This window comes from Triplophysa rosa, linkage group LG17 (genome assembly GCF_024868665.1).
Source record: "Triplophysa rosa linkage group LG17, Trosa_1v2, whole genome shotgun sequence".
Classification (NCBI taxonomy): Eukaryota; Metazoa; Chordata; class Actinopteri; order Cypriniformes; family Nemacheilidae; genus Triplophysa; species Triplophysa rosa.
The window spans coordinates 23528688-23542382 of NC_079906.1; the positions used below are offsets into that span (position 1 = coordinate 23528688).

The window sequence follows — 13695 nt, forward strand, 5'->3', positions numbered from 1 at the left end:
AGAGAGAGAGAGAGAGAGAGAGAGAGAGACAGAGAGAGAGAGGGAGACAGAGAGAGAGAGGGAGAGAGCGAGCGAGCAAAAGAGCAAGAAAGAGTGAGCGAGAGAGAGAGAGAGAAAGAGAGACCTCAGTCAAACTCCCGAAAAACAAAACACAAACTGTCTGCTTCTTAAACTAAACAATCATGTGTATTAAAAATTAAAAATCACACCATTACATTGATTTACTGCTAATTTACATAATTTCACATTCATTTGTACCGATGTACGACTGCTGTCATATATTTCACACTGTCAGGTCCATGTGTGACTTTTGAACAAATATCTGCAGTTAATGTGCTTCCAAAATGATCCGCAGCAAAATAAGCAGACAGTGTGACACAAAACAACGCTTCATTCCTCACACGCTGAACTTCGGCCAAACACAATCAAAGAAAACAAAGATGTGACATCATCACGCTCTAGTGCTTTCCATCACAGCAGCAGACAATGCGACGGGCCGGTGGGAGATCTGCATTCACACAACACAACGTTGAGTTTCAAAAGAAAACTTTGTGTACAGCCTTCTGACTCTACTGAAGAAACATTATTGGACATTTCTGCACTGATGTTCAACCCCAAAACATTCAGGAAAAAACATGTGGAGAAACGGATGATTAATACTGGATTGAAAATGACTGTTGAATTATTCTCTTTATGTCTGATGCTGGCGGTGGATGAGGTTGACGCTGCTTCACCAGCGAGAGATTCCGCTCCTCTGTGACCAAACCCAGAAAAACAACAGGAAAAATCTCTTTGATGAAAACACAGAACAAGAGAGAAACAGAAGTCTAAACTCAAGAAACTCTCTGAGACACTCACAAAGTTCTGCTTTCATTCAGATTCTGTGTTTTATTGATATTGCAGCTCTATTTCCAAATGTCATTATTGAGAAGCTTCATTTATAAATGACGTCTTCATATATTTGTCTGAACTAAAGCTCAGGTCACTTGTGTTTAGTGTCATCAGTCATGTTCAACCGCTCATTGCAGTCGTGTCGATGAACTATGTGATATTTACTTGAGCACACAGACGTCTTATTGTGTTCAAGACCATAAACACTGACATGACCGGTTTCCTAAAACACGAGATCTAATCCACAGCATCATCTCAAACCTCATTATCATTCACAAATCAAACCCGTAGATCCTGACGTCTGCGAGATCTCTTCAGAAACACGTTGAGTAGAACACATGAAACGGATCCAAGCTTTTTAAATAATAAACAACCTGAATTTGACAGGAATAAACAGCTAACTCTTAATAAAGCTATAACTATCAATAGAAATGTGTTCTAACCTATTACAGTACATTACAACCATTAGAATATTTTTCACACACAGCTGAAACCACAATTTATTTTTAATTGTAGAATTTATATCAAGAATGCTTCAGAAAAAAACAGCATATTGAGCAAACATGAAACAATATCCACAATAATAATATAAAATAACGATATTAAAAGCTTTAGGTTTGCTTTCTTAATCTCTATTTGAAGAAAAGTTCAAAGCACAGCAGAGCTTGAGACGTCTGATCTCCATTTTAAAAGCCCACAGATCTCCTCACACACACTTCATATGTGCAACCACAGCGCCACCAACAGAGCCATTGAGGAAGCACAGCAAAACTTATTGTGCAGTAAAACATTGAGATCAATGAAAGTCGAACAGCTTTCTGAGTGCACGTTTACCTCAGCACCGTCTTCTGCTCTGAGCCCCACATCCAGAACGGCGTGTGCTGCTCTGAGTTTGCTCTGAGACGACCGACCCATCTGTAGATTCAGCTGCCAGCCCACCTGATCCAGCTGAACACACACAAACCCTTCTTTACTACTGACATGTCCAGCACACCATAGATGTGAAAGATTCTGATAGGACTCCTATGAAACTCTTAGATGTTAAACCCAAGACACTCAGATTCTGAGATCCTTCATCAATAGAATCTTGTTTAGAACAGACAAGATAAAGCCGTAAGTATGCCTTAGTTGAATTTTATAACCGCGTCTTAGAAGAAATATCTTGAGTGCACCTTGAGACACTGATATATCTCAAGACATGTCAAAGCGTTTTAAGCCTGGTCTGTGAAACCAGGCCCAAGTGCTTCTCAAGTCAGACCAAAACTAACCCAAATCAGTAAATGTAAGAGATGTGTGTGATGTCTGTGCAGTGAAGCAGTGAGTTCTCACCGTTTTAGGAGCAGATATTCTCTGGCGGATCTTCTCCAGCTCATCTGGACCGGCTGCGGCCCAAATCTGACTGAACGCTTCAGCTTTATCACACACGACACTGATGTTCTCCAGCTGCTGTTTGAGGTTTGCTGGTTTCACATTGTGATAGAGGGCCTGGAGAAATGGTTCCACAGTTTAAACCAAACCATGTTTTCTTACCAAACACAGAAATGTTGGACTCGCTGCTAGAATGTTTAAGACTGTAAACTTAAAAATAGTTTGTAAAAGAGAGTTTCATCCACCTGCTCAAAGATGAAGGAGACGGTTTCCAGCACCAGCTTGAGAGATTCTTTCTCCAGAGATAAAGCGCTCTGTAATTTCTCTTCTTCCTCTTCACTGAACGAACGCTCCGCCTACAACACACACACACACACACACACACTCAACTCAACTTTATTTATATAGCGCTTTTTACAATTTTCATTGTTACAAAGCAGCTGTACATGAGACATATTGACTAAGCAAAACAATTAAAGTTATACCTGTAAAAACAAGAAAAAGGTGAAAACACAGAAGAGACATACCCACATACAAAACACTCCACACTAGGGCTGTGCAAAAATATCGATACATGTAACTATCGCAATATTTTTTTTTTCAATAGTGTATCGATAGTGTTACCTCTACTATCGATATATTTTTTTAAATCATGTCATATACATACGGCCAAAAGTAAGTGGAAGTGAGCATGGCGAAAAATATAAGAATGCTTGGAGCTCTCATAGCTGATGTGTGGGTGTGCTTAGGTTTTAAAAATAAGTCATGGAGTGATGAATTATATAAAATAATGCTGTTTGTAGCTTCGCAAGTCATGACACAAGTCACTTGGCTACTGCAGTGCATTAGACAAAAAGTTGATTAAGAAAAGTAACAATGACATTTATTGTGCTTTCACGGATGTGACACCAGCGCATTTACAGCACAGATGAACCAGAGGTTTAATTCTGCCCATGTTCAGTGTTTTAACTGTAATGCACCACAACAGACAAGTGACTTGCGTGAGCCGCCTTATTCCCCTGTGCTACCCACTTGAGGGGCGCAATCCACAGTTTGAGAAACCAAACCTCTGATCTAAAGGTCCATGCATCACACATCATGGCCACTCTTCAGAGGTAAGGGATGTTTTTACACTTATCCTTACAGAAAACCCCCGGTGGTGCACAGCATGTTGTATTTCTAGCTCTACATTTTACATTTTCTTTTTAAAGTATTGCATATATCGCAAATGTGTATCGTATCGTATCGTATCGAAATACATAGCAATATATTGTATTGTGACCCATCTATCGTGATATGTATCGTATCGGGAGGCACTTGCCAATACACAGCCCTACTCCACACACACAATATGCACACGTACTAACACACATAGACACACACACTCACACATGTCTGGTTTATTATCTCCGTGGGGACAGTCCAGAGGCATAATGAGTTGTATACTGTAAAACTGTATATTCTATCCCCTACCCCTAACCTAACATCTAAACCTAAAGATCATAGAACACTTTTTGGATTTTTAAAAAATATTGTTCTGTACAATTTATAAGCTTTTGTGCCCATGAGGACCTCAATTTTGGTCCCCACAGTGTCACGAGTCCCCATGTGTTGGTGTGTATTCAGGTTTAGGTCCCCACCGGGATATACAAACATGAACACACACACACACACACGCACGCGCACACACACACACACACACACGCACGCACGCACGCACGCACGCACACACACAGTGAAAGCACACATTTAAGATAAAGGAGAGAGAAACACAGGTCAAATATTAAACAGACTATAAATTCCTATATGCAATATTAATTAAGTAAAACTTAAAAATTCTAAAGCAGCCAACAACCCCCCCCCCCCCGGCCAGGCAAATAGTGCAAACGGTGGCGAGGAAGAGTCAAGTGCTTGCTGATCTGATCTCATGTGACAGAGACCTTCAGGTGAAGTTTGTGCAGAATTCGAGACAGAAGCCGAGAGAACTTGCTGTTGTCAATGGAGTTGATATAAACCACAGCTTCTTTGATGCTGGAAAATCAAATAAAAACTCATGAACATACAAACAACACGCTTGCACGCACAAAAAGAGGCACTGATCACAGACACACTATACATGTTATGAATAACACTTGGATATCATGTGTGGCTCTCACTAAATCCTTGGTATTTCAAGTCTTACGAAACCTTTACCCTAACCCTAACCTTACTCTAACCATCTAAGCTACATATGAATGTTAAAATCGCCAAAAAAACACTGTTGCGTGATGACGTCAGACTCTAAACACCAAGGATTTAGTGAGAGCCATCATGTGTTGTGTAGTGACAGCAGATCAGCACGTGCGGTCTAGTGAACACATCGACACTCGCAGGCACACGAACAGTTTATCATCATATTGACATGTATGTTGTGCATTCAGTGTGTATGTCACGGCGAATATTCATTTTACCTCTGTGTCTCTGCGATCATTGAACTCATCGTCAGTCAGTTTATTTTTTCAGAAACAGATCCACTTCCTTCCGCTCGGGCACGTGATGCGTGACGTCCGCAAGACGACGCACCAATCGCATTCATTCACATCGATGAAATGCTAAAAGTATCCAAATTTTCGACATTATATTATGTAAGAAGAGTTAGGGGGGGAAGTTATTTATGTCTAGGAGACACTTTTCTTTCCTAAAAAAAAATTAAGCAATATAAACAATCCTTACTAAAGTCACCATAGTAACCATAATCCCGACACCATGCGATGAGTTACTCGGCGGGAAAGGAAGGAACGCCACACGAAGTGTTTTCGGATCAAGAGAAAATTACATTGTTATCACTACTCCATTCGCCAAGTTTATTCAAACACAGATGCCCCTTCAGAGTTCACACATCATCAAAACAACATATGCAACAACAAGACGACACAAATATGTTTTTTTATTTTCATGCTTTTACAACGTTAAATATTAAAATGTTTTGTTCTATATGTAGACAGACCCACTGTCAATATTTCTTGAACGACACGTCAAGTATCTTTCAGAAATCAATTTTTCAGGATGTTGAGAATGTGTTCTAGAATAATATGAATCAGAAAGAGCTTTATTGCCAAGTATGTTTGCACATACAAGGAATTTGTTTTGGTGACAGGAGCATCCAGAACACAGAAACAGCAACAACAGTACACAGAGACCATAACACAATAGAATACAGTACACAATGATTTAAATAAGGGCCAATGGGTATGAAAAAATTAAGAAATACAATACAATAAACATAAGATAAAGATATAGAGAGTGTAAAGCTATGTATGAATGTAAATATGTACAAGTAAAAAATAAGAATAGACTATTGTAGTACAAGGTATATGCTATATACAGCAGAATGAATGAAATATAAATCAGGGTGATTTTCTGAGCCCTTTTCCTCACTCTGGATGTATAGAGTTCTTGGAGGGGGGCAGGGGAGCACCAATGATCTTCTCAGCAGTCCGAACCGTCCTCTGTAGTCTTCTGATGTCTGAACCAAACCAGACAGTGATGGATGTGCAGAGGACAGACTCTATGACAGCTGAGTAAAACTGCTTTAATAGAGTTTGTGGTAGGTTGAACTTCTTCAGCTGATGTAAGAAGTACAACCTCTGCTGGGCTTTTTTAGCAATGGAGCCAATGTGATTGTCCCACTTCAGGTCCTGAGAGATGGTGGTGCCCAGGAACCTGAATGACTCCACTGCTGCCACAGTGCTCTTCATGATGGTGAGCGGGGGGAGTGCAGGGGGGTTTCTCCTGAAGTCCACAGTCGTCTCCACTGTTTTAAGTGTGTTCAGCTCCAAGTTGTTATGACTGCACCAGACAGCCAGCTGCTCAGCCTCCTGACTGTACGCAGACTCATCACCATCCTGGATGAGGCCAATGAGTGTGGTGTCGTCTGCGAACTTCAGAAGTCTGACAGAAGGGTCAGTGGGGAGCAGTGGGGAGAGAACGCACCCCTGGGGGGCGCCAGTGCTGATTGTGCGGGTGCTGGATGTGAGTTTCCCCATTCTCACTAACTGCTGCCTGTCTGTCAGAAAGCTGGTGATCCACTGACAGATAGAGCCAGGAACAGATACCTGGGTTAACTTTGTCTGGAGCAGTGATGAGATGATGGTGTTGAAATCCTGTCCTCACATAGGTCCCTGGTCTATCCAGATGTTTCAGGACAAAATGCAGCCGAATGAAACCTAAAGCCCTTTAATTGTTTATCTCCCACCGGTAAGTCAAAACTTTAACCATAGTCTGTGTTCCTCCCACTCAACTGTTATAAATGTTACTGCTTCCAAATGCATAGAGACTGTGTCTGTCCCCCGAATAATAAAACTAATTAATCATTTAGGCAAAAATCTGATCATGGTTAAACATGAAGACAATGTAATAAACGACCAAAACCAACTCATGAAGTTTGGCCTATTTAATATTAGATCACTAAATTCAAAAGCAGTTATTGTAAATGAAATGATCACAGACAACAGTTTTGATATACTTTGCCTTACCAAAACCTGGCTTAAACCAAATGATTATTATGGTCTAAATGAGTGTACCCCACCAAGCTACTGTTATATGCATGAGCCACGTCCGGTTGGTCGAGGTGTCGCAACAATCTTTAGAGACTTTCTTACTGTAACTCAGAGAACAGAGCATACATTTAAATCATTTGAAGTGCTTGCATTGAACATAATTGTTCCAAACTAAAGTAAAAAACCATTGCTTTCTTTTACATTGGCTACTGTGTGTAGACCCCCTGGTCCCTACACTGATTTTCTGAAAGAGTTCGCGGACTTCTTATCGGAACTGTTGGTTAACGTTGATAAAGTACTAATTGTCGGAGATTTTAATATCCACGTAGATAGTGCTAACGATGCATTAGCAGTGGCGTTTACAGAGCTATTACACTCTTTTGGAGTAACACAACACATCAATGGACCCAATCATCGATTTAATCATACACTAGACTTGATTATATCTCACGGAGCCGATCTAACCAATATAGATATTATACCTCAAAGTGACGATGTCACCGATCACTATCTTATAACATGTACACTGCGCACTGCAGAAATCAGCCGTTTAACTCGTTATCGACAGGGCAGAACAATTACCTCGACTACTAAAGATAGTTTCGCAAAGAGCTTGCCACATCTAACTCCTTTAATAACCTTTCCAATAAATACACTCGCAATGACTGCACTCGCTCGATGACATGACCAGCAAATTGGGCACTATTTTCTCTAATACATTAGAAGCTGTCGCACCTATGAAGTCAAAAAAGATTAAGGAGAAAAACATAGCATCATGGTACAATAGCACCACTCGCGCCCTTAAAAGAGAAACATGGAGTGATTCTGCGGACTAAATTAAAAAGGAATTGCAAACTGCATTTGCAAATGCGTTTTCTATTTGTTCGTGTCAAAATTGTGACATAATTCAAACGCAAAAGCAAAGTCTATTTGCAAATGAATTACCTCGGTCTTACGAGTTACGACCCTGCCGTATTTAAATCACAATATCAATTCCCCTATGCCATTTCACTTCCTCTGGTGTTGTGTATTAAGCCTGCCAAAACTCAAATGAAATCGCAAATCCCTTTGCATTTGCGTTTCCTCTGTCTTGTACAGAAACTGTTGAGTTATGCATATAACTACTGTTCCCAGAAGGAGGGAAACGAGGTACAACACATAACTATGGGATATCGCACTCTTGCGTCATCTACTGAAGACACCTATATACACGCCTTAAAAGGCAAATGACGCATGATGACGTGGGCGGGACTGCCTGCCCACAGCATATAAATACAGTCGCATGTGTCATTCCCTTTGTCCAGCTCTTCGCCAAGCTTACGACTGTGCGGCAGTGGTGTAAAGTATTGGAGTAAATGTACTTAGTTACTTTACTTAAGTATCTTTTTGGCTACTTTGTAGTTGTACTGAGTATTAAAGATATTAGCAACTTTTACTCTCTACTTAACTACATTTTTGAACAAGTATATGTACTCTTTACTCCACTACATTTGTAATGACTAATGCAATTACACATTACATTTTGCATGGCACCTATCTTATAATTAATATTGCCATTTACAGGGCAATGAAGGTACTACAATCTTGTGGATTTTGCTCTAACTTACAAAAACTTGTCAACATGGCTTCTTTATATGAATATGAGTGCAGTATCAGGTAGATGTCAATCGCTGGCGGTTTATACATGGTTAGCCCTTACCCGCTATTTCTACAGTAATATATTGGCAACACTGTTGCCAGCTAGTTACTGTAGGTCACACATCTACAAAAGCTCTTATTTTTAAAACTAACTCTTCCTAAATGTGCTCTAAACATGTTTGCTCAAAATTTGACCATATGGTGGGACTATTGCCATGAAGTGATGTAAACCAGTAAAAAGAATGTATAGTATTTCAATTTTCAAAAGTGCTCTCACACTATATAGACAAAATATTAACCTATAGAATGAGTCGGACACAGAGAAATGAACAATCCACATATGAATCTCAACAATGGTGACAATCAACTGAACAGCTTCATGCTGCAATGCATGCTGGGTACATAGTACAAAACTCATTCATGATTGTTTGTCACCATTGATGAGGTTTGTATGTCAAGTGTCTAACTGTGTCTCAATTGCAAAGAAAGATTTTCTGACAGAGATCTTTCCATTATAACATGTAATCACTTTACCAAACATATCTTAATAAATCTTAAATGCTATATTATTATTATTTAATGATTGAATTCTTTCAGATGTATCTTCAGTTACTAAGCAAACATAAAGTTGCGGTTCCTGTAAAGTCCCTTTCAGTGTTATTGTATAAGTGTACATTTTAAAGCTACAAGAAAGTCAAAGAGTCCAACCAAAGCAAACACTGATCGCCATAATGGTGACTTAAAACACAATTGAACCACTATGAACTAGAGTTAAATCTCAATAAGATCTTACACAGATGACAGAAATAAAGTGAAAGTGGTGTCTGTAATATGTGAAGATGTTATTGATGTTTGTGTTTAATTCTCCTCTGGTGAAATCTTGACAGATTTATTGTGTTCATCTGTTATTTACACTTGTTCATCTAAGACTGTGTGACTTAAGTGCGTTAATAGATTCTTTAATAATGTATCTTCAAACAGCCATTGCAGTAGTTTACTGTAAAACACCTACAGTAACTAGCTGGCAACAGTGTTGCCAATGTATTACTGTAGAAATGGCAGGTAAGGGCTAACAGTGTATGTGAAATGAGGACATGACTGCAGCTGGCCATGAGGCCCAAACCAGCATGTCCAGTGCAAAAAGGCTTTGACTTTTTAATTCTACTTAACATTATTTTATTTATCTGTTATATTGAAGAGACCTTTTTGAAGGACTTTGGTTTACTTATGAGCACTTGAGCTTAAATGAGACTTAGGGTGTTTGTAATGACGTAGGTTATGGTGTCGACCATGATTTGTTGCAATTTTGAGGTGTTCAGTCTTATTATGATTTAAGAAAATAAATGCGATTGCTCACCTCACAAATCAACTGTTTCTAGTTTTTCACTGATGTGTCTCTTAAGTGTTGAGGACTAGTGCTGCTTTGAGCCTACATTCAGTATGAGTAAAATACTCAAGTACTGTTAAAATCAGATACTCAAAGACTTTTACTCAAGTCGTTTTGGAATTGGTGACTTGTAACTTGTAATGGAGTAATTTTCACTGCAAGGTATCTGTACTTTTACTTAAGTATGGTTTTCAGGTACTCTTTACACCTCTGCTGTGCAGCCAAGATGTGTGTACCGTTCCCACTCTGGAAAGTGTTAGTATGATAATAACGTTCCCCATTAGTGGATCACTCGGTCAAACATGACTCGGACTTGTATTCACACCGCAGTCGCACGAACTAAACGTAAAGTGCTTACTGTTTCCTGCATCGCTGCCGGCAGCTTGTTTGTATCAGTGCGCTTCCACTTCGCTCTAATATTAGTGTATTTTATTATCGTTAATTATTATTGTCGTTGCTAACTTATCCTGATATCTCAATAACCCTGTTCCTGTTATTTACTTGGAAGAGTCTAAACCAAAGTGATAGTTAACTTAACGCCGTTAGCATAGCAATAGCTGTTAGCTTGCTTTCTGTTCACACTGTGGAATATCATCTTGCCTCTGGTTTGTCTTGTGTGCTAACTGTTTCTCTTTTTAAGCGAATATACTACGATCCATCGAGCAACCTTGGTAAGTTGGAATTGCACTTCAAATCCGGTGAGTTATGGCTTCTATTCCTATTATTGTTACTTGCACCTCATGTCATATGTTTAGCTTAGCCTTCTCTGTCAGCTGCGAGGGTTTATATGCGATAAATGCAGGGAAATAGTTAGGCTGACAGAGAAGATCTTAGAATTAGAGTCTCGCATCCAATCTTTATCTGAGGATAGTAAGAGTTTAACGACGATAGAAAACACTTTGGATGCGAGCAACATTAGCGCACACAGCTCGGTTCCGGTTGAAAATCCCCCGCAGCTGGGAAACTTCGTGACTGTGAGACGGCGTAGTCGCAGGACAAAACATCACTCGACCGTTCCGATTACAGTCTCGAACAGGTTTGCCCCGCTCAGTGACGCACCGACTGAGAAACCTGCTGAAAGTGCCCTAGTTATCGGTGATTCTATTGTTCGGAACGTTAACATAGAGGCACCAGCCACCATAGTCCAATGTTTACCGGGAGCCAGAGCGCCTGACATCAAGTCAAATTTAAATGTGCTGGCTAAGGCTAATCGTAAATTCAGTAAGATTGTCATTCACGTCGGCACAAATGATGTTCGACTCCGTCAATCGGAGATCACAAAAGATAACATTAAAGAGGTGTGTGAGCTCGCAAGCATGATGTCAGACACTGTAATATTCTCTGGCCCCCTCATGCTTATCGTGGTGATGAGATTTATAGCAGATTATCATCACTAAATGGCTGGTTGTCTGAGTGGTGCCTGCAGAATGATATAGTTTTTATAAATAACTGGAAGAGTTTTGAGGGCAGACCTGACCTGTTGAAACGAGATGGTCTCCATCCCTCCTGGGCTGGGACTTCCATCCTGTCTAGAAATATGGCAAAAAGTCTTAATGCTAATGCTAAAACTTGACTCGCTGGGGCCCAGGTCAGGGAGCAGACAGTATGGCTTAACCAACTGTCTGCTTGCGTCTCACGTCGCAGAATACACAAAATGTACAACATGTAGTAATCCGTTCTCCCAAACATCACAAAATAGAGACTGTGTCTGTCCCCCGGATTAGCAAACATAAAATAATGCGTAAACCTCTTGAAAGTAATTTAATAAACGTTAAACAAACTAAACATGAACAAAATACAGATAATCAACTGTTACGACTCGGATTGCTAAATATTAGATCTCTCTCTAATAAAGCACTTTTTGTTAACGATATGATAACAGATCATAAAATAGACATGCTCTGTTTGACAGAAACATGGCTAAAACCAGATGATTATATTGCTTTAAATGAATCTGTCCCCCAAGATTATTATTATAAACACGAGCCTCGTCTAAAAGGCAGAGGGGGAGGTGTCGCAGCACTTTACAATAACTCTCTTAGCATTTCCCAGAAGTCGAACTCTAAATATAATTCTTTTGAAGTCATGGTTCTTCATGTTTCAACACCTAATACTAAAGATAAAACACTTTTTAAATTGATTCTAGCTATTGTATATAGGCCTCCAGGGCACCACACAGATTTTATTAAAGAATTTGGTGGGTTCTTATCAGAACTAGTACTGGCCGCAGATAGACTCCTTGTCGTTGGTGACTTTAACATCGTAGATAACGTTACAGATGCCTTAGGAATGGCTTTCAAAGACACTCTTAACTCCATGGGCATTAGTCAACATGTGTCAGGACCCACTCACCTTCGTAATCATACTTTAGATTTAATACTGTCTTACGGTATAAATGTGGACGACGTTAAAATCCTTCAGCAGAGTAAGACATTTCGGATCATTATCTGGTATTATGTTTGCTTCACTGGCCTACGGCTGCAAATAAAACTCATTGTTACAAATATGGTAGAACAATAACTTCAACTACCAAAGATGCGTTTCTCGATAATCTGCCCGAATTGTCTCAAATCATGAGAAATAACGTTGAAGATCTTGACATTACCACTGAAAATTTTAATTCCACCTTCTCGGTAACGCTAGACAAAGTTGCTCCACTACGTTTAAAGAAGATTAAAAATGGCAGCCCCACACCGTGGTATAATGAACACACTCAGGCTCTAAAGAAAGCGGCCCGAAAAATGGAGCGCAACTTTAAGAAAACTAAATTAGAGGTATTTCGTACAGCATGGAAGGATAGTATTCGAAAATACAGGAAAGCCCTAATAACTTCTAGATCCGCCTACTTTTCATCACTAATAGAAGAAAACAGCACAACCCTAGGTTTTTATTTAACACGGTGGCTAAATTAACAAAAAATAAATCGTCAGTGACTTCTGATCCTGTATATCAGCATAGCAGTGATGAATTTATGAACTACTTCACATATAAAATCCAAGATATTAGAGAAAAAATTATAACAATGCAATCAGAAGTGAAACCCGCTGAACAAACTAACTACAGCGCCCTTAAGGAGAAAATGCAATTATTTTATACCGTAGATCAAGATGAGCTGTCTAAAATTATTAGATCATCTAAATCAACAACATGCATACTAGACCCTATACCTACAAATCTACTGAAAGAGATGCTCCCAGAAATTATAGATCCTCTTCTTGGTATTATTAACTCATCTCTGACATTAGGACATGTGCCTAAAGCATATAAGGTGGCTGTTATAAGGCCCCTTGTCAAAAAAACCCAACTCGACCCTAGAGAACTAGGGAACTACAGGCCTATATCGAATCTACCTTTCATATCTAAAGTTTTGGAAAAAGTAGTTTCAACTCAATTATGCTCCTTCCTCCAAAGGAATGACATCAATGAAGAATTCCAGTCTGGATTTAGAGCATGTCACAGTACAGAGACTGCTTTGATCAGAGTTACAAATGATCTGCTATTGGCGTCTGACCGAGGTTGTATCTCGTTATTGGTGCTGCTAGACCTTAGTGCTGCATTCGATACCATTGACCACAGCACACTCCTACATAGACTCGAAAATTATGTCGGCATTAAGGGAATAGCTTTGAAATGGTTTAAATCTTATTTAATCCGACCGTTTTCAATTTGTAGCAATAAACAATGAGGTGTCACGCAAATCGCAAGTCCAGTACGGTGTACCACAGGGCTCAGTCTTAGGGCCTCTGCTCTTCGCATTATACATGCTACCTCTAGGAGATATAATAAAGCGACACGGAGTTAGCTTTCACTGTTATGCTGATGATACTCAACTTTATATTTCCTCGAAGCCTCATGAAACACAGCAGTTCCATC

General features: G+C 39.6%; 1 protein-coding gene across 1 annotated transcript in view; it reads right to left on the reverse strand.

Annotated features, from left to right (window-relative positions):
- Positions 1-4827, reverse strand: part of commd10 (COMM domain containing 10) — a 13885-nt gene extending 9058 nt beyond the window's left edge. Inside the window, exons 1-5 of the mRNA XM_057357269.1 lie at positions 4710-4827; positions 4200-4290; positions 2505-2615; positions 2221-2376; positions 1726-1839 (exon numbers count right to left, since the gene is read on the reverse strand). Of these exons, the coding sequence (XP_057213252.1) occupies positions 1726-1839; positions 2221-2376; positions 2505-2615; positions 4200-4290; positions 4710-4738 (501 nt within the window). The 5' untranslated portion in view covers positions 4739-4827. The remainder of the gene's footprint in view (positions 1-1725; positions 1840-2220; positions 2377-2504; positions 2616-4199; positions 4291-4709) is intronic.
- Positions 4828-13695: the final 8868 nt, after the last annotated feature.